This window comes from Pan troglodytes, chromosome X (genome assembly GCF_028858775.2).
Source record: "Pan troglodytes isolate AG18354 chromosome X, NHGRI_mPanTro3-v2.0_pri, whole genome shotgun sequence".
In the NCBI taxonomy this organism is placed as follows: Eukaryota; Metazoa; Chordata; class Mammalia; order Primates; family Hominidae; genus Pan; species Pan troglodytes.
In genome coordinates this window covers 54170487-54191656 of record NC_072421.2, presented here as the reverse complement: position 1 = coordinate 54191656, position 21170 = coordinate 54170487, and the positions used below count along the sequence as shown (strand labels likewise).

Sequence of the window (21170 nt, the reverse complement as noted above, 5' to 3'; positions counted from 1 at the left end):
AATATAACAGGAGAGCGACCCTTTAAAAAAAAAAAAACAACTGAGATCCTGTCGCTTCTCCATTCAAAATCCTTGGCCGGGCACTGTGGCTAACACCTGTAATCCCAGCACTTTGGGAGGGTGAGGCGGGTGGATCACTTGAGGTCAGGAGTTCGAGACCAGCCTGGCCAACATGGTGAAACCCCATCTCTACTAAAAATTTTTTAAAAGGCCGGGCGTGGTGGCTCAAGCCTGTAATCTCAGCACTTTGGGAGGCCAAGGCGGGCAGATCATGAAGTCAGGAGTTTGAGACCAGCCTGACCAACATGGTGAAACCTCATCTCTACTAAAAATACAAAAATTAGCTGGGCATGGTGGTGCGCACCTATAATCCCAGCTACTCAGGAGGCTGAGGCAGGAGAATCTCTTGAACCCAGGAGGTGGAGGTTGCAGTGAGCCGAGATCATGCCACTGCACTCCAGCCTGAGCGACAGCAAGACTGTGTCTCAAAAAAAAAAAAAAATAGCTGGGCGTGGTGTTGCGTGCCTGTAACCTTAGCTACTCGGGAGGCTGAGGCAGGAGAATTGTTTGAACCCAGGAGGCAGAGGTTGCAGTGAGTCGAGATCGTGCCACTGTACTTCCTCCTGGGTGGCAGAGCAAGACTCCGTCTCAAAAAAAAAAAAAAAAAAAAATTATCCAGTGGCTCTTCATGTCACTCTCCAAATCCTTACCATGGCCTGCAAAGCCCTTTACTGTGGCCCCCTCTCATATCTGATCTCTTTCTTTCTTTTGCTCTTAGAACCTTTGCACTTATCATTCTCCCTACTTGGAATACTTTTCCCCTCATAGCTATTTCTTCAATCCTGAAGGTTTTCTAAAATTTCATTCTCAGTGAGGCTTTTCCTGATCACCCTATAAAAAATTATATGCACACACTTCTGCAGTAGGGATTGTTTAGAAAACAATTAGCACATACATATTTGCATTCCCTAGCTTCTTCTCTACTCTTCTCTCCACAGCACTTATCTACATCTAGTACAAGCCCGGTTAATTTTTGTATTTTTAGTAGAGACGGGGTTTCACCATGTTGGCCAGGCTGGTCTCGAACTCCTGACCTCAGGTGATCCGCCAGCCTCCGCCTCCCAGAGTGCCGGGACTACTGGCATGGGTCACCGCGCCCAGCCTACACTATACATTTTACTTATTTAGTTTAACTTCCCTCACCCTATCCCAACACATCTACACTAGAATTTAAGCTCCCATGAGGGCAGAGATTTTTGTCTGTCTTGTTCACTGCTGTTTCCCTGGTGCCTAGGACAGTGCCTGGCACATAGTAGGCAGTAAATATTTAAGGAATGAATAATAAAGCCTTTTGGCAAAACAATTTATAAAAATTCAGAAGCCTTTGGGAAATTTATACCCTCTGCCTCAGTAATTACACTTTGAGGAAGCTTGTAATTAAATAATTGGAAAGTGGGCAAGACATCATACTTATAGTTTATGAAAGCATTAAAAACTTTTTCTTTAAAAATTTGTTAAGGGCCAGGCGCAGTGGCTCATGCCTGTAATCCCAGCACTTTGGGAGGCCATGGCAGGCGGATCACTTGAGGTCAGGAGTTCAAGACCAGTCTGGCCAACATGGTGAAACCCTGTCCCTACTAAAAATACAAAAATTAGCCGGGCATGGTGGCAGGTGCCTGTAATCCCAGCTGCTCGGGAGGCTGAGGCAGGAGAATTACTTGAACTCAGGAACTGCACATGTGTGCACATAATTGTTTTCTAGACAATCCCTACTGCACCACTGCACTCCAGCCTGGGCGACAGAGCAAGACTGTGTCTCAAACAAATAATAATAATTATAGACAACACCATGAGGGAAGTTTTGTATAATCTCAGAGTGGGAATATTTTATGAGCAAATCCAGTCGTGGTGTGTGCCTATAATCCCAGCTACTTGGGAGGCTGAGGCAGGAGAAACGCTTCAACCCGGGAAGCAGAGGTTGCATTGAGCCGAGATTGCACCACTACACTCCAGCCTGGATGACAGAGTGAGACTCTGTCTCAAAAAAAAAAAAAAATGTTTAGGTATCACAAAAACAGGAAAAATAATATATGGTAAATCACCATTGTAACGTGTTCCAGATCCAACAGTTACCAGTATTTTGCCACACTTTCTGGGTTTTTTTGTTGTTGCTAATGTTTTTTAAAGCAAATCCCTTTCACATTCTTCAGTACACATCTCTAAAATACTTGGGCATTTTCTTACATAAGCATAATGCCATTATTACTCCTGACAAAATTAATGCTAATTTCTTGGTATCATCTTAATATCCAGTCCATTTTCAGATTTTCCTGATTGTCTTAAAATGGCCTTTTGTGATTAGTTCAAATCAGAATCCAAATGTCAACTCATTATAATATTACATTTAATAGCAAAAAAGCCAAAATGTCTCATGAAAGGAAGCCTGATTAATTGTGACAGTGTCATATACAGTAGTTATCTCTGCAGGAAGATGGATGATATGTTTTTATTGCTTTATACTTTTCCATCTTTTCCAAGTGTTCTGTACTGAGAATTAAGGGGCAAAACTATTTTTAAAGAAAATATTTTAACTGTCTCTCTGTGGATTTACCAAATTTGAATTCCATATCTCCCCTCAATTTCACTCTTTTTCTTAGTGATCCATCTTTGATGTCAGTGTCCCTTGCTTATCTTGCCTTTCTAGGTTCGAGCTCATCAGCTGGTTCTTCCTCCCTGTGACGTGGTGATCAAGGCTGTTTCTGAGTATGTCAGTTCCATCAAAGATCCCTCAAACCTGGATGTAGTTGGGAAGGATGTTTTCAAACAGTCTCAGGTAAGTTAGCATTCCCCTTCCTAAGAGTCCTCCGTTTTCTTACCTTCTTCAGCAACACCAGCAGGTCCCTGATCTTTTCTGTGACACCTAAGTTTTCCTAGCTGCTTGTCTTCTCCATGCTTACAAATGAGAGCTCCAAAATTTCCTTTAAAAAACATTACACAGCCTGGATTGAAAGTGCCCTTTACCTTTTTTTCTACTGATGATTAAAGTAATATAAGCCCATTCTAGTCCGGGCACGGTGGCTCACACCTGTACTCCCAGCACTTTGGGAGGCCAAGGTGGGTGGATCACTTGAGGTCAGAAGTTCAAGACCAGCCTGGCCAACATGATGAAATCCCATCTCTACTAGAAATACAAAAAATTAGCTGGGTTTGGTGAAGCAGAAGAATTGATCGAACCCAGGAGGCGGAGGTTGCAGTGAGCCGAGATTGCGCCGCTGCACTCCAACCTGGGTGACAGAGTGAAACTTCGTCTTAAAAAAAAATAAATCGGTAAAGTAATATAAGCCCATTCTAGAAAATTTAGAAAATGAAAACAAATTACATAAAATATCATTACCCATAAACAACTTGCTATAGTTACCACTCTGACATATGTCTTTCTAGTCTTTTTTTGTTTCAGTGTACACATGGTGGCTCACACCTGTAATACCAGCACTTTGGGAGGCCAAGGCAGGAAGATTACTTGAGCTTAAGAGTTTGAGACTAGCCTGAGCAACATAGCAAGACCTTTCTTTCCCCCAAAGAAATTTGAAAATAAATTTTTAAAAATGTACACATGATCCCTGACTTAACGTTGGTTCAACTTAACATTTTTCTGCTTTCCAATAGTGCAAAAGCAATATGCTTTCAGTAGAAACTGTACTTTGAGTATCCATATACCCATTCTGTTTTTCACTTTCAGTATAGTATTCAGTATATTACATGAGATATTCAATACTTTATTATAAAATAGGCTCTGTGTTAGATGAGCTATATGCTAATGTAAGGTATTCTGAGCACATTTAAGGTGGGCTAGGCTAAGCTGTGATGTTCAGTAGGCTAGGTGTATTAAATGGATTGTTGACCTATATTTTCAACTTGTGATGTGTTTATTGGGACATAACCCCGTCATAAATCGAGGAGCATCTGTGTATCTTAACATAAAGGAGTTCTTCCTCAATGGAAGATAATGGGCAAAGAAAAAAGACTGCTTAAAGTGAGTCCACATAAAACAAGAATGAAAATTTCATTGTTAATAGTGGAAAAAGAGCTCAACTGGGATTTTATTCTACAAAATGAAACTAAAAATTATGAAAATAAGTTAGTTTTATTTTTAACAATTTGATTTATATTTTCAATTTGGATTTCTCACTTATTTTTAAAATTAACATACAGTCAAGCTGACTTGTGAATTTTAACACATGTATCGATTTATGTGACCATCATCACAATAAGAATACAGAACAGTTGTACTACCCCAAAAAACATGCTATCCCTTTGTAATAACACCCAAACCTACCTTTAACCCCTGGCAACCACCAGTTCATTTTCTGTTACTATGGTTACATCCTCTAAAGAATATCACATGAATCATACAGTATGTGATTTTTTTTTTTTTTTGAGACAATGCCTCGCTCTTGTTGCCTTGGCTGGAGTGCAATGGTATGATCTTGGCTCACTACAACCTCCGCCTCCCTGGCTTAAGAGATTCTCCTACCTCAGCCTCCAGAGTAGCTGGAATTACAGGCGCCCGCCACCACGCCTGGCTAATTTTTTATATTTTTAGTAGAGAGGGGGTTTCACCATATTGGCCAGGCTGGTTTCGAACTCCTGACCTCAGGTGATCCACCTGTCTTGGCCTCCCAAAGTGCTGGGATTACAGGTGTGAGCTACCGCGTCCAGCCCAGTATGTGATATTTTGAGAACAGCTTCTTTAATTCAACATACTACCTTTGAGATTCTTCTAAGTTGTTGCGTGTTACCTGTATCAATAATTCATTCCTTTTTATTGCTGAGTAATAGTCATTGTATGGATATGCCAGTTTGTTTATCCATTTACCCGTTAAAGAATATTTAGATTTATTTCGATTTATGGTGTTATGAATAGAGCTGCTATAAACATTTGTGTACAGGTTTTTGTATGAACATAAGTTTTTATTTCCCTGGTGTAAATACCTACAAATGGAGTTTCAGGGTCATGTGGTAAGTGTATGTTTAAATTTATAAGACCTTGCCAAAGTAGCTGTTCCATTCCTTACCAGCATTTGGTATTGTCAGGTTTTTTTCCATTTATTTTTTTAATTGACAAATGAAAATTAGATATATTTATTGCATACAACGTGTTTTCAAATATGTATACATCATAGAATGGCTAAATCGAGCTAATTAACATATATATTACCTCAAATGCTTTTCATTTTTTTTGTGGTGAGAACACTTAAAATCTACTCTTTTAGTAATTTCCAAAAATATAATACGTTGTTATTAACTGTAGCCGCCATGTTATACAACAGATTGTCAGTGTTTTTTATAGCTGTTCTAATAAGTGCGTAGTGGTAGCTCGTCATAGTTTTATGTTTCCCAAGTGACTAATGATGAACATTTTTTTCTTTTTGAGACACAGTCTCACTTTATTGCCCAGGCTGATGTGTAGTCGCATGACCTCTGCTCACTGCAGCCTCCGCCTCCCGGGCTTGAGCAGTCTTTCCACCACAGCCTCCCAAGTAGCTTGGACTACAGGCGCACACCATCATGCCTGGCTAATTTTTGTACTTTTCGTAGAGACAGGGTTTTGCTGTGTTGCCTAGGCTGGTCTCAAACTCCTGAGCTCAAGCCATCTGCTCACCTCGGCCTCCCGAAGTGCTGGGATTACAGGTGTGAGCCACTGCACCTGGCCAACATTTTTGTTCTGAGCATACTTCATTCATATATCCTCTTTGGTAAATGATTTGTTCATGAACAGTCTTTTCCTTTTTTTAAAAAATTGGTTTGTTCATTTACTTACTGTGGTGTTTTGAGAGTTCTTTATAATGCATATGAGTGCTCTGACAGATATCTGGTTTGCAAATATTTTCCCCCAGTCTGTAGTTGTCTTTTCTTTTAACAGCATCTTTTGCAGAGCAAAGTTTTAAATTTTTCATTAGTTTTTATCTTTTATGGGTCATGCTTTTGGTGTGATGTCTAAGAACTCTTTGCCCAACCGCAGGCATGACAATATTCTTCTGTTCTCTTTTTTAAAAATATTTTTTAAAAACCAGAACATTGGCCGGACGTGGTGGCTCACACCTGTAATCCCCACACTTTGGGAGGCTGAGGTGGGTGGATCACCTTAAGGTCAGGAGTTCGAGACCCGCCTGGCCAACATGGTGAAACCCCATCTCTACTAAAAATACAAAAAATTAGCTGGGCATGGTGGCGCGTGCCTGTAATCCCAGCTACTCAGGAGGCTGAGGCAGGAGAATCGCTTGAACCCGGGAGGCGGAGGTTACAGTGAGCCAAGATTGCACCATTGTACTCCAGCCTGGGCAACAAGAGTGAAACTTCATCTCAAAAAAAGAAAAAGCAACAAAACATTTATTGCGTGACCAATCATTGAAATTCTTAAAAGGAACTGGATGCTGCTACAGCTGCCCCTTTGGGTTTATGTGTTATTCCTTCACAGAGTCCATGCCTGAATTCATGGTGTACAATTTTTAGGTAACTAGTAACACCAATCCCGGTGGTATTTCGTCTTTTAGCCTTAGCACTCCAGTTATACTTTATTTTATGCTTGGGAGGGTAACGACATTTGCCACACATTGACTTCTGAAAGTGGCAGGTATTAGAGCTGTAGCAGCAGCGCAATGTGTGCGTCTTAATGTGAGGCTTTCCAAATGATGACGTTCCCTTCGTCACCTCACTTCTACTTTCTGTTTTTCTTATTTATTTATTTATTTATTTGAGATGGGGTCTCACTCTGTCACCCAGGCTGGAGTGCAGTGACACTATCTTAGCTCACTGAAACCTCCACGTCCTTGCTTCAAGCGATTATTGTGCCTCAGCCTCCTGAGTAGCTGGGATTACAGGCACGCGCCCCCACACCTGGCTGATCTTTTGTATTTTTAGTAGAGATGGGGTTTCACCCTGTTGGCCAGGCTGGTCTGGAACTCCTGACCTCAGGTGATCCGTCCGCCTCGGCCTCCCAAAGTGCTAGGATTACAGGAATGAGCCACCACGCCCGGCCTGCTTTTCTTTTTTAATTACATAGTTCTGCACTTCACATTTTAGAACAAATCATCCATATTTAGTTCATTTCTGTATAAAGTATGAGAGGTTGTGTTTTTCATATGGATGTCAAATTGTTTCAGCACAGTTTGTTGAAAAGACTATCTTTTCCCCATTGAATTACCTTTGCACTTTTGTTAAAAATAAATTGGCCATGTTTGTGTGGGTCTATTTCTGGACTCTGTTCTGTTCAGTTGATCTATGTGTCTATCCTTTTACCAGTAATACACTATCTTGATTACTGTAGCTTTATAATAAGTCTTAAAATTGGTTAGTGATTCCACCACATTCATTCATTCATTCATTCATTCATTTAGAGACAGAGTTTCACTCTGTTGCCCAGGCCGGAGTACAGTGGCACAAACATGGCTCACTGCAGCTTCAACCTCCTGGGCTCAAGTGATCCTGCTGCTTCAGCCTCCCAAGTAGCTGGAACTACAGGTGTGTGCCACCATGCCTGGCTAATTTTTAAATTTTTTGTAGAAATAAGGTCCCGCTATGTTACCCAGGCTGGTCTCAAACTCCTGGGCTCAAGCAATCCTCCTGTTTTGGCCTCCCAAAATACTGGGATTACAGGCATGAGCCACTGCACCCAGCCAACTTATATTATTTTTCACTGTTATCTATATTTGTTCCTTTGTCTTTCCGTATAAATTTTATTTTTTTAATTTAATTTTATTTATTTTTTTATTATACTTTAAGTTCTAGGGTACATGTGCACAACGTGCAGGTTTGTTGCATATGTATACATGTGCCATGTTGGTGTGCTGCACCTGTTAACTCGTCATTTACATTAGGTATATCTCCTAATGCTATCCCTCCCCTCTTCCCCCACCCCACGAGAGGCCCCGGTGTGTGATGTTCCCCACCTTGTGTCCAAGTGTTCTCATTGTTCAATTCCCACCTATTAGTGAGAACATGTGGTGTATGGTTTTCTGTCCTTGCGATAGTTTGCTGAGAATGATGGTTTCCAGCTTCATCCATGTCCCTACAAAGGACGTGAACTCATCCTTTTTTATGGCTGCATATATTCCATGGTGTGTATGTGCCACATTTTCTTAATCCAGTCTGTCATTGATGGACATTTGGGTTGGTTCCAAGTCTTTGCTATTGTGAATAGTGCCACAATAAACATACGTGTGCATGTGTCTTTATGGCAGCATGATTTATAATCCTTTGGGTATGTACCCAGTAATGGGATGGCTGGGTCAAATGTATTTCTAGTTCTAGGTCCCTGAGGAATCACCACACTGTCTTCCACAATGGTTGAACTTGTTTCCAGTCCCACCAACAGTGTAAAAGTGTTCCTATTTCTCCACATCCTCTCCAGCATCTGCTGTTTCCTGACTTTTTAATGATCGCCATTCTAACTGGTGTGAGATGGTATCTCATTGTAGTTTTGATTTGCATTTCTCTCATGGCCAGTGATGATGAACATTTTTTCATGTGTCTGTTGTCTGCATAAATGTCTTATTTTGAGAAGTGTCTTTTCATATCCTTCACCCACTTTTTGATGGGGTTGTTTGATTTTTTTCTTGTAAATTTAAGTTCTTTGTAGATTCTGGATATTAGCCCTTTGTCAGATGGGTAGATTGTAAACATTTTCTCCCATTCTGTAGGTTGCCTGTTCACTCTGATGGTAGTTTCTTTTGCTGTGCAGAAGCTCTTTAGTTTAATTAGATCCCATTTGTCTATTTTGGCTTTTGTTGCCATTGCTTTTGGTGTTTTAGTCATGAAGTCCTTGCCCATGCCTATGTCCTGAATGGTATTGCCCAGGTTTTCTTCTAGGGTTTTCATGGTTTTAGGTCTAACATTTAAGTGTATAATCCATCTTGAATTAATTTTTGTATAAGGCGTAAGGAAGGGATCCTGTTTCAGCTTTCTACATATGGCTAGCCAGTTTTCCCAGCACCATTTATTAAATAGGGAATCCTTTCCCCATTGCTTGTTTTTGTCAGGTTTGTCAAAGATCAGATGGTTGTAGATGTGTGGTATTAATTCTGAGGGCTCTGTTCTGTTCCATTGGTCTATATCTTTGTTTTGGTACCAGTACCATGCTGTTTTGCTTACTGACCTTGTAGTATAGTTTGAAGTCAGGTAGTGTGATGCCTCCAGCTTTGATCTTTTGGCTTAGGATTCTCTTGGCAATGCAGGCTCTTTTTTGATTCCATATGAAATTTAAAGTAGTTTTTTCCAATTCTGTGAAGAAAGTCATTGGTAGCTTGATGGGGATGGCATTGAATCTATAAATTACCTTGGGCAGTATGGCCATTTTCACAATATTGATTCTTCCTATCCATGAGCATGGAATGTTCTTCCATTTGTTTGTGTCCTCTTTTGTTTCATTGAGCAGTGGTTTGTAGTTCTCCTTGAAGAGGTCCTTCACATCCCTTGTAAATTGGATTCCTAGGTATTTTATTCTCTTTGAAGCAATTGTGACTGGGAGTTCACTCATGATTTGGCTCTCTGGTTGTCTGTTATTGGTGTAGAGGAATGCTTGTGATTTTTGCACATTGATTTTGTATCCTGAGACTTTGCTGAAGTTGCTTATCAGCTTAAGGAGATTTTGGGCTGAGACGATGGGGTTTTCTAAATATACAGTCATGTCATCTGCAAACAGGGACAATTTGACTCCCTCTTTTCCTAATTGAATACCCTTTATTTCTTTCTCCTGCCTGATTGCCCTGGCCAGAACTTCCAACACTGTGTTGAATAGGAGTGGTGAGAGAAGGCATCCCTGTCTTGTGCCAGTTTTCAGAGGAAATGCTTCCAGTTTTTGCCCATTCAGTATGATATTGGCTGTGGGTTTGTCATAAATAGCTCTTATTATTTTGAGATAACGTCCCATGAATACCTAGCTTATTGAGAGTTTTTAGCATGAAGGGCTGTTGAGTTTTGTTGAAGGCCTTTTCTGCATCTATTGAGATAATCATGTGGTTTTTGTCTTTGGTTCTGTTTATATGATGGGTTGCGTTTATTGATTTGCCTATGTTGAACCAGACTTGCATCCCAGGGATGAAGCCAGCTTGATCATGGTGGATAAGCTTTTTGATGTGCTGCTGGATTCGGTTTGCCAGTATTTTATTGAGGATTTTTGCATCAGTGTTCATCAGGGATATTGGTCTAAAATTCTTTTTTTGTTGTGTCTCTGCCAGGCTTTGGTATCAGGATGATGCTGTCCTCATAAAATGAGTTAGGGAGGATTCCCTCTTTTTCTATTGATTGGAATCATTTCAGAAGGAATGGTACCAGCTCCTCCTTATACCTCTGGTAGAATTTGGCTGTGAATCTGTCTGGTCCTGGACTTCTTTTGGTTGGTAGGCTATTAATTATTGCCTCAATTTCAGAGCCTGTTATTGGTCTATTCAGAGATTCAACTTTTTCCTGGTTTAGTCTTGGGAGGGTGTATGTGTCCAGGAATTTATCCATTTCTTCTAGATTTTCTAGTTTATTTGTGTAGAGGTGTTTATAGTATTCTCTGATGGTAGTTTGCATTTCTGTGGGATCAGTGGTGATATCCCCTTTATCATTTTTTATTGCGTCTATTTGATTCTTCTCTCTTTTCTTCTTTATTAGTCTTGCTAGCCGTCTATCAATTTTGTTGATCTTTTCAAAAAACCAGCTCCTGGATTCATTGATTTTTTTTTGAAGGGTTTTTTGTGTCTCTATTTCCTTCACTTCTGCTCTGATCTTAGTTATTTCTTGCCTTCTGCTAGCTTTTGAATGTGTTTGCTCTTGCTTCTCTAGTTCTTTTCATTGTGATGTTAGGGTGTCAATTTTAGATCTTTCCTGCTTTCTCTTGTGGGCATTTAGTGCTATAAATTTCCCTCTACACAGAATTTTCATCTTTTCTGCTCTGGTTTCTCCCCATCTTTGTGGTTTTATCTACCTTTGGTCTTTGATGATGGTGATGTACAGATGGGGTTTCGGTGTGGATGTCCTTTCCGTTTGTTAGTTTTCCTTCTAACAGTCAGGACCCTCAGCTGCAGGTCTGTTGGAGTTTGCTGGAGGTCCACTCCAGACCCTGTTTACCTGGGTATCACCAGCGGAGCCTGCAGAACAGCAAATATTGCAGAATGGCAAATGTTGCTGCCTGATCCTTCCTCTGGAAGCTTCATCTCAGAGGGGCACCCGCCTGTATGAGGTGTCGGTCGGCCCCTACTGGGAGGTGTCTCCCAGTTAGGCTACTCGGGGTTCAGGGACCCACTTGAGGAGGCAGTCTGTCCATTCTCAGATCTCAAACTCTGTGCTGGGGGAACCACTACTCTCTTCAAAGCTGTCACACAGGGATGTTTAAGTCTGAAGAAGTTTCTGCTGCCTTTTGTTCAGCTATGCCCTGCCCCCAGAGGTGGAGTCTACAGAGGCAGGCAGGCCTCCTTGAGCTGTGATGGGCTCCACCCAGTTCCAGCTTCTGGGTGGCTTCGTTTACCTACTCAAGCCTCAGCAATGGCGGACGCCCCTCCCCCAGCCTCGCTGCCGCCTTGCAGTTCGACCTCAGACTGCTGTGCCAGCAGTGAGTGAGGCTCCGTGGGCAAGGCTCCGTGGGTGTAGGACCCCCCGAGCCAGGCGTGAGATATAATCTCCTGGTGTGCCATTTGCTAAGATCATTGAAAAAGTGCAGTATTAGGGTGGGAGTGTCCCGATTTTCCAGGTACCACCTGTCATGGCCTTCCCTTGGCTAGGAAAGGGAATTCCCCGACCCCTTGCGCTTCCCAGGTGAGGCAATGCCCCACCCTGCTCTGCGGGCTGCACCTAGCACCCACTGTCCAACAAGCCCCAGTGAGATGAACCCACTACCTCAGTTGGAAATGCAAAAATCACCCATCTTTTGTGTCGCTCATGCTGGGAGCTGTAGACTGGAGCTGTTCCTATTTGGCCATCTTGGAACCTCCTCCCTTTTCATATAAATTTTAGAATAATCTTGTCTATACATCTACAAAAAAGAAATCCTGCTGCAATTTTTATTGGAATCGCATTAAATATGTAGATGAATTTGGTGAGCCTTTGAATCCATGAATATTATTTGCCTATTTATTTAGGTCTTCTTTGATTTTTTCATCAGCTAAAAGTTTTATAGTTTTTAGCATACAACTGTACATATAAAAATATTTATACTTAAGTATTTCATATTTGAGACACCTATTATAAAGGATATTTTGTTTTTTAAATTTCTAATTGTTCATTGCTAATATATAGAAATGCGATTGATTTTTGAATGTTGCCCTTGTATTCTATGACTCTTCTAAACTCACTTATTACTTCTAGGAGTTTTTTGGTAGATTTCTTGGGATTTTCTGTGTAGGTGATCATATTGTCTATGGATAATGACCATTTTATTTTATTTTCCCATCTGTATGCCTTTTTCTTCTTGACTATACTGCACTGTCTAGGATTTCCAAATGATATGAATACAAATGCTAAGAATATATATTCTTATCTTGTTCCCGATCTTTAGAGAAAGCATTCAGTCTTCATTAAATAGGATATTAGCTGTAGTTTTTGTGCATGTTATCAGGTTGAGGAAGTTATCTTCTATTCCTAGTTTCCTGGGTGTTTGTATTTTGGCAATTGCATTTTTCCACATATATTGATAGGATCATGTTGTATTTCTTCTTTAGTCCATTAATATTTTAGATTGATTTTTGAATATTCAACCATCCTTATATTCCCAGGATGTGATTGTAGTATATTAGTCCCTTTTTGTATTGCTGGATTTGAATTGCTGGTATTTCATTGAGTATTTTTGCATTTATTTTCATGAGGGATATTGACCTATAATTTTTTTGTGCTGTCCTTAGTCTGGTTTTATTTTCAAGGCAATGCCAGACTTAATGAAATGAGTTGGCAAGAGTTCTTTCCTCTTCTGTTATTGGAAGAGATTTTGTAGAATTGGTGTTATTTCTTCTTTAATTGTTTGGTAGAATTTGCCAGTGATGTGTTTGGCATGGATTTCTTTGAATTTATACTGTTTAGAGCTTCTTGCATCTCTGTTTGTCAGTCACTAAATTTGGGGAGTTTTTAGCTATTATTTCTTTTTCTTTTTTTCTTTTTTTTTTTTTTTTTGAGACGGAGTCTCACTCTGTCACCCAAGCTGGAGTGCAGTGACACAATCTTGGCTCACTGCAACCCCTGTCTCTCGGGTTCAAGGGATTCTCCTGCCTCAGCCTCCCAAGTAGCTGGGACTACAGGCACCTGCTACCACGCCTGGCTAATTTTTGTATTTTTGGTAGAGACAGGGTTTCACCTTGTTGGCCAGGCTGGTCTTAAGTGATCAGCCTGCCTCGGCCTCCCAAAGTGCTGGGATTACAGGAGTGAGGCACTGTGCCTGGCCAGCTATTCTTTCTTTCTTTTTTTCTTTTTCTTTTCTTTTTTTTTTTTCTTTGAGACGGAGTTTTACTCTTGTTGCCCAGGCTGGAGTGCAGTGGTGTGATTTCAGCTCACTGCAACCTCTGCCTCCCAGGTTCAAGTGATTCTCCTGCCTCAGCCTCCTGAGTAGCTGGGATTACAGGTGTCCGCCACCACGCCTGGCTACTTTTTTGTATTTTTAGTAAAGATGGGGTATCACCATGTTTGCCAGGCTGGTCTCGAACTCCTGAACTCAGGTGATCCACCCGCCTCAGCTTACCAAAGTGCTGGGATTACAGGTGTGAGCCACCGCGCCCAGCTATTATTTCTTTCCTTTTCTTTTTTCTTTTTCTTTTTTTTTTTTTTTGAGACAGAGTCTCTGTCACCCAGGCTGGAGTGCAATGGTGCGATCTCAGCTCACTGCAACCTCCGCCTCCTGGGTTCATGCAATTCTCCTGCCTCAGCCTCCCAAGTAGCTGAAATTATAGGTGCACGCCACCACACCCGGCTAATTTTTTTAATTTTTAATAGAGACGGGATTTCACCATGTTGTCCTGGGCTAGTCTCGAACTCCTTAACTCAAGTGATCCGCCTGCCTCGGCCTCCCAGAGTGCTGGGAATATGGGTATGAGCCACCGTGCCCGGCCGGGAACCCTTCTTTCAAATAGTTACATGAAATTCAGCTTTTTGGAAAAAGGAGAGCCATTTTGTTTTTAAGTGAGGCTAGAGGACCTGAAGACCTCAACTCTTGTGTTTATGTACATGCACGCTGCAAATAAAGAGGCCTGGAATGCTGTATAGATCCTGGAGTGTTAACAATCACAATCTAGCCAGGTGTGGTGGTACACACCTGTAGTCCAGCTACTCAGGAGGCTGAGGTGAGAAGATCACTTGAGCCCAGGAGTTCAAGGCTGCAGTGAGCTATCATCACACCACTGTACTCCAGCCTGGGCAACAGAGGAGACCCTGTCTGTCTCAAAAATACAAATAAATAAAAAAATTTAAAAATAAAAGCAGGGGCCAGGCAAGGTGGCTCACGCCTGTAATTCCAGAACTTTGGGAGGCCGAGATGGACGGATCACGAGGTCAGGAGATCAAGACCATCCTGGCTAACACAGTGAAACCCCGTCTGTACTAAAAATACAAAAAAAATTAGCTGGGCATGGTGGCGGGTGCCTGTAGTCCCAGCTACTCGGGAGGCTGAAGCAGGAGAATCACTTGAACCCAGGAGGTTGCAGTGAGCCGAGATTGTGCCACTGCACTCCAACCTGGGCACAGAGCAAGACTCCATCTCAAAAAAAATAAATAAATAAATAAATAAATAAATAAAAGCAAAAAAAAAATCACAATCTATGAGAGATAACATTATACATGTTTTACAGTTTTTTATTTGTAGAGAATACTCAACACTAGGGCTGTATGGTGGGACACTCTCGTACATTCATGATGGTAGTATAACTTGAGACATCTGTTTTGGAAAGAGATTTAGTATCATGTGTCAAGAGTTTGTGAAAATGATCACACCCTTTGAGCTAGTAACTACACTTCTAAAAATTTGCCCTATGAAATAACCCAGAAGACCTACATAAAAATATGCCTATGTGAGAGTATTATTTATAATTAAAAACTGAAAATGACTTTAATATCTTCCATTCCACTTGATGAAATATTATGATGGTCTTAAAGTTATATTCAAGGAGACTTTTAAATAACTTTGGAAAAGGCTTGATAAATGAAAAAGCCCCTTCTTAGCCCTTTCCCTACAGAGATAAACATTAATTTTTACTTCTGTTGCCACAGATTAGTTTTGCCTTTACCTGAACTTTTTGTTTGTTTGTTTGTTTAGACAGTCTCGCTCTGTCGCCTAGGCTGGAGTGCAGTGGCAAGATCTCGGCTCACTGCAGCCTCCGGGGTTCAAGCAATTCTTTTGCCTCAGCCTCCCAAGTAGCTGGGACTACAGGCGTGCGCCACCATGCCCAGCTAATTTTTGTATTTTTAGTAGAGACAGGGTTTTACCATGTTGGCCAGGCTGGTCTCGAACTCCTGGCCAAAGGTGAGCCCCACCTTGGCCTCCCAAAGTGCTATTACAGGTGTGAGCCACTGCACCTGGCCCTCCTTTACCTGAACTTTATATGTACTCTTTTTTTTTTTTTTTTTTTTGAGACAGGGTCTCTGTTGCCCAGGCTGGAGTGCGGTGGCACAATTTCGGCTTACTGCAGCCTTGACCTCCCAGGCTCAAGCGATCCTCCCACCTCAGCCTCCCAAGTGCCTGGGACTACAGGCACACGCCACCACACCCAGCTAATTTTTGTATTTTTTGCAGAGACAGGGTTTTGTCATGTTACTCAGGCTGGTCTGAATTCCTGGGCAGAAGTGATCTGCCTGCCTCAGCCTCCCAAAGTGCTGGGATTACAGGTGTGAGCCACCAGGCCGTTTATGTGTACTCTTTTGTGTCTCCCTTCTTCACTCAGTATAATATCTTTGAGACTTACACATATTATCGTGTATATCAATACTTTGTTCTTTTTTATAACTGTATAGTAATCCATTGTATGAATATACCACAATTTATTTATTCTTCCATTGATATATATTTGAGTTGTTTCCAGTTTGGGGCTATTATGAATAAAGTAGTTGTTAACATTCTTGTTCATGTCTTTTGGTGGATATATGTACTCATTTCTCTTGGGTAGTATTTAACTGTATCCTCCTAGAAGAAGTAGGATTGCTGTATCATATGGTAAGTGTAATTTAATTTTATAAGAAACTGCCAAATTGTTTTCCAAACTGTACCAATGTACACTCCCACCATCAATGTACTGGAGTTCAGTTACTTCATATCCTTGCCAGTGCTTGATATTGATAGTCTTTTACTTTAGCCATTTTGGTGGATATGTAGTGGTGTCATATTGTGGTTTTATATATGTTTAAGTGCCTTTGATTTTAATGTTCATACCTTTTGAACCAATAATTTCATTTTTAGGATATTTTCCTAAGAGCATAATCTGAAATCCAGAAAAAAATTTATATAGACAATATATACTCTTTGCTGTATAACTTACAAAAGCCAAATGTGAAAAATTACCTAAGTGTTTTTATTAGGGAAGAGGTTACATAATTTATGACACATTCATAATGACAAAATATGCAGCCATTCAAAATTACTTAGATTATTATAATAAAAGCAGGATACAAAATTGTACATAAAGCATACTGTCAACTATACAAAAATACATATATTAAAATAGACCAGCTATACATCAACAAAATTATACAAAATAATACTGTAAGCCAGACACAGTGGTTCATGCCTATTATCCCAGCACTTTGGGAAGCTGAGGCAGGAGGATTGTTTGAGGCCAGGAGTTTAAAACCAGCCTGAGCAAAAATAAAAAAAATTGGCCGGGCACCGTGGCTTACGCCTGTAATCCCAGCACTTTGGGAGGCCAAGGCAGATGGATCACTTGAGGTCAGGAGTTCAAGACCAGCCTGGCCATCATAGTGAAACCCTGTCTCTACTAAAAATACAAAAGTTAGCTGGGCGTGGTGGCACACACCTGTAATCCCAGCTACTCGGGAGGCTGAGGCAGGAGAATTGCTTGAACCCGGGAGGTGGAGGTTGCAGTGAGCCAAGATCACACCACAGAACTCTAGCCTGGGCGACAGAGCGAGACTCTGTCTCAAATAATAATAATAATAATAATAATAATAAAATAATAAAATTAAAACATACTGTAAGGAAAGACACCAATTATTTTAGAAAGACACCAAAATATATTTGGATGGTGGTACTATGTGATTTTTCCCCCTTATCCCATTGTATTTTTTTGTAATGATCATGTAATCATTTTAGAATAGCACAAAATATAAGCTTTAAGTATTCCATATTTGATGTTTCATAATGCTTTCTCCCTGCCTAATCTTGTCTGCAAAGCAAAAATTTGCTGTCTTAGGTTTCTTTAAATATTTGATTTCTGATAATTATTTTGATTCCCAAATTATGAACTGTATTAAAAAAACACTCTCATGTTTTTTCTTCTGAAAATCTGATGTTCCAACATCTCCAGTCCAGGACAGAAGATAAAATAGAGCGATTCAAGAAAGCAGTTGAGTACTATTCAGTCACAACCAAACTCTCTTCGCTGCCAGTGGGTCCCTCCTTTCTAGGTAAGGCTTCCATCTGACCCTAAGCTGCTCTGTTCATAGGGGAAACTGAGTTGGTCCCTCAGGAACTCCAGGGCCAGAGCGGAATCACTCATTCGTGTTATATCCTCCTACAAGTCATTCCTCATCCCTGTTTGGTAGGCTTTCTCCTTTTGATTTCTGTGTCATAAGAGACGTAACATAAGAAGGGCCCTGGCCAGGCACAGTGGCTCACGCCTGTAATCCCAGCACTTTGGGAAGCTGAGGCGGGCGGATCACCTGAGGTCAGGAGTTCACGACCAGCCTGGCCAACATGGTGAAACTCCGTCTCTATGAAAAATACAAAAAATTAGCTGGGCGTGGTGGCAGGCGCCTGTAATCCCAGCTACTCAGGAGGCTGAGGCAGGAGAATCGCTTGAACCCGGGAGGCGGAGTTTGCGGTGAGCCAAGATCGCGCCATTGCACTCCAGCCTGGGCAACAAGAGTGAAATTCCACCTCAAAAAAAAAAAAAAAAAAGAAGGGCCCTGCTTTCTCAAATTTACAGATGGGGTGCAATGCCATTTCCTTAGCTTGGGCTTCTTCTGATGCCAACCCCCATTCTGGCCTGGTATATGTAAAATATCCCTGTCTTTGGGGTCTGGCCTGAGTTGGAATTCCACTTCTGCTAATTACCAGCAAGTGAACCTTGGCAAGTCACATTTATATGAAATGTGGCTCATGATACCTACTTTATAAGATTCTTATCAGATGAAATAATTTATGTAAGGTTCTCAGCATGGCACATAGTAGCTGTTCAATAAATTGTAACTTATTTATTAATAACACTTTTTCAGGTGATATGGGGTGAGCAGAATATAACATGGTAAAATTATTAGGATTGACTGAAGTATAGCTCTTTCTCTTGGCTTCAGGTTTTCGGAATAATAGGCTTGGAAATCCTCCCCTTCCACGAAATCAAGTGGGCACCATTTCTGCTGGAAAGCCAATGGTAAGCATCCTTTAAGAAGCCTGAGATAGCATTAGACTCAGGTTGCTTCCTGATTTTTATAATCTGAGGAGTTAGGGTGATTCAGTGTTATTAGACTGTCAAGGCTATATATACTATATTACCTTCTCAACTTAAGGCTGGAAGACTATGCAAAAAAAGCATCCAAATCAGTAACCACTAGTCATTGTGAAAATAGATTAGCTAATATCAGAGAATAGTTCTAGGAGACTTCAACTGTTCATTGTCCTGTCTGTGGAGGATTCTGTTCATACATCATTTCTCATTATTCTCATTAGGTGCTTTGTATCTCAACAATCTCCGCTGCTGGCATCATCCACTGTGTCACAACTTCTGAGGGAGCCATCTTGGAGCCTTATAAAATGTTAAATAGCTTTTATCTCTGTTTTATCGTTTAGTTTTCTCATCAAGTGCCCCAGAAAGTGAAATATCCACCACCATTCCCAGTGGGACCCAACTCATCTCTTCTCTTCTCCTCCCATGCTTTGGGGGAATCCCATGCTTTTTCTGAGGATCCCATGCTGCAGAACAGCCCCTTTGCCAATTGGGCTGTCTCCTATGACTCTTCTGCATCCCAGTTTCCCAATTACCTGCCTTCTAAAGCCTCACCTCCTTTGGGACCAGACTCTTCCCACTCCTCTTCCTCTGATGGTGATGAGCCAAATGGAGCTAGCTCTGAGTAAGTATCTCTGTAGACACCTAAGGAAGTAGATTTCTGAGGCATCTGTATTATTTTGCTTGTTAGATGGGTGGAGGGTGTGGGAAAGTGTATTCCTGGGTTTCCTCTGTAGTGTTTTGCTCTTAGGAAAGCAAAGTAGGAAAACGTTTTCTATGCTTGCCCACTTCATGCTTATTTGGCCCTGTGCAGATGGTAATTTTCAAACATCCAGGCCACTGAAGTAAAAGGCAGCATAGGAGCTGATTAAGGAAGCCTTGGTATGGGTATTGTGGCTGTCATTTCTTAATTTGTGAGGAGGGCAGATTAAATGTCAAAAAAAGAAAAGCATTTCTAGAGTGGAAATAGTGGAATCGTTGAGTAAGCAATTTTATTGCTTAGTAACTAAGACAGGGTTCTGAGGATTAAAACAGTGGGATTTGTGCTAGCTCATTTGTTCATAGATTATTCCTCTAAGCAGATTAGTCCTGGGAAACAGAGCTGCTTTGAGGTTGTAATTGTGATTATTTTCTTAAAACATAAGCAAACTCTAAACATGGCCTCTTACAAGGTATAAAGGGTCCAGAGTGATTCCCATGACTTTTGATCACTTTGGTTGGTGTCAGGTGAAAGAAACCAGGAAGTCAGTAATGGCCATTGAGAGGAAAGGTACCAGTCCAGTGCTAACCCAGTGTCCTGCCCTCCAAAGGGTTTGTGAGACCCCTTGGGTCCAGAACAGGCATCTTAAGTAGGAATATCTTTATCAATCTCCCTTTTCTGTTTGACACTGTCTTTCTACATTTTTTAGTCATATCACAGAAGCATTTCATCACCAGCCTGAGTGGGGAAATCCCAATCGTGACAGAGGGTCCTGGGCACAGCCTGTTGATACTGGAGTTTCAGAAGCGAGCCTAGGTGATGGTGAGCCCCACATCCCATCTCTGCTGTCTATGTCTACGAGGAACCACATGGATATCACCATTCCACCCTTACCTCCAGTAGCTCCAGAAGTCTTGAGAGTTGCTGAACACAGACACCGGAGGGGTCTTATGTACCCATATATCTACCATGTCCTCACTAAGGTGAGGCAGCACATCAGCACCTACCTCCCTGCTCTTAACACTGTACTTCCTACTTCCTAGGACTGTAAGTTACCAAAGAACATTCTGGTCACTGGTATATGAAGTTAGAAAAAGAAGGCCACATGTGGTGGGCCCCTCATCCTACTAAGGCCTTAGGTGAGGCCAGACTAGCAGGAGTTGGGACTGTGTGGTAAATGAGTCCCCTAGAAGAGAAGTGTAATTGTGAGATTTTGAAGTAGATAATGCACCAAGTTGGTCTGGTTCTAGGGATGGACACAGTCTAAGAGGCTTTATGCCCTTTTCCTTATTTCTTTTTCTACTTCCACAAAGCTGTTCCCCTCCTCTGGTCTTATACATGTCCATCCTCCAGCAAAATGCCTAAGGTGGACTTTCCCCATTCATTAGCTATAGTCATTGTTGAGACTTCATTTTATTTTATTTTGTTTTATTTTTTGAGACAGAGTCTCGCTCTGTTGCCCAAGCTGGAGTGCTGTACTCTTCTGCCTCCGAGGTTCAAGCAATTCTCCGGCCTCAGCCCTCCTGAGTAGCTGGGACTACAGGCACCTGCCACCACACCTGGCTAACTTTTGTATTTTTAGTAGAAACGGGGTTTCACCTGGTCTAGAACTCCTGACCTCAGGTGATCCACCCGCCTCAGCCTCTCAAAGTGCTGGGATTACAGGCATGAGCCACCATGCCCGGCCGTTGAGACTTTAAAAATGAAATATAGCTTATAAGTAGGCTGCAATCAGCTAAGCTCGTTACAGCTTCTTTTTAGTATGAAACTGTCTAAATACAAATAAAAAATTTAGTAGGCCACAGAGGCTACAGTTTATTATTGGTTCTTCTCAGCTCAGT

General features: G+C 41.3%; 2 protein-coding genes across 4 annotated transcripts in view; one reads left to right on the top strand and one right to left on the bottom strand.

The window, feature by feature from the left end:
* FAM120C (family with sequence similarity 120 member C) overlaps positions 1–21170 on the top strand; it is a 109174-nt gene that overhangs the window by 29503 nt on the left and 58501 nt on the right. For all 3 annotated transcript variants that reach the window (XM_016943768.4, XM_016943772.4, XM_016943770.4), the window contains exons 4-8: positions 2705–2833; positions 17493–17592; positions 18481–18557; positions 18974–19254; positions 20039–20312. In XM_016943768.4, coding sequence (XP_016799257.2) covers positions 2705–2833; positions 17493–17592; positions 18481–18557; positions 18974–19254; positions 20039–20312 — 861 coding nt within the window. The remainder of the gene's footprint in view (positions 1–2704; positions 2834–17492; positions 17593–18480; positions 18558–18973; positions 19255–20038; positions 20313–21170) is intronic.
* Positions 6418–12390, bottom strand: LOC107970930 (large ribosomal subunit protein eL37-like). The gene is made up of 2 exons (XM_054677062.1): positions 12333–12390; positions 6418–6725 (listed from the first exon to the last, which is right to left on the bottom strand). The coding sequence occupies exons 1-2, from the start codon at positions 12388–12390 to the stop codon at positions 6418–6420; spliced, it is 366 nt and encodes a 121-aa protein (XP_054533037.1).

What these genes read in the sequence shown, in the direction of transcription:
- LOC107970930 (XM_054677062.1), bottom strand. Translation starts at nt 12,390, where the DNA reads ATGATCACCTACACAGAAAATCCCAAGAAATCTACCAAAAAACTCCTA. An exon ending in AAAACTCCTAGAAGTAATAA is followed by an intron (nt 6,726 to 12,332) that starts GTGAGTTTAGAA and finishes TAAGAAAAACAG; the next exon opens with AAAGTAGAAGTGAGGTGACG.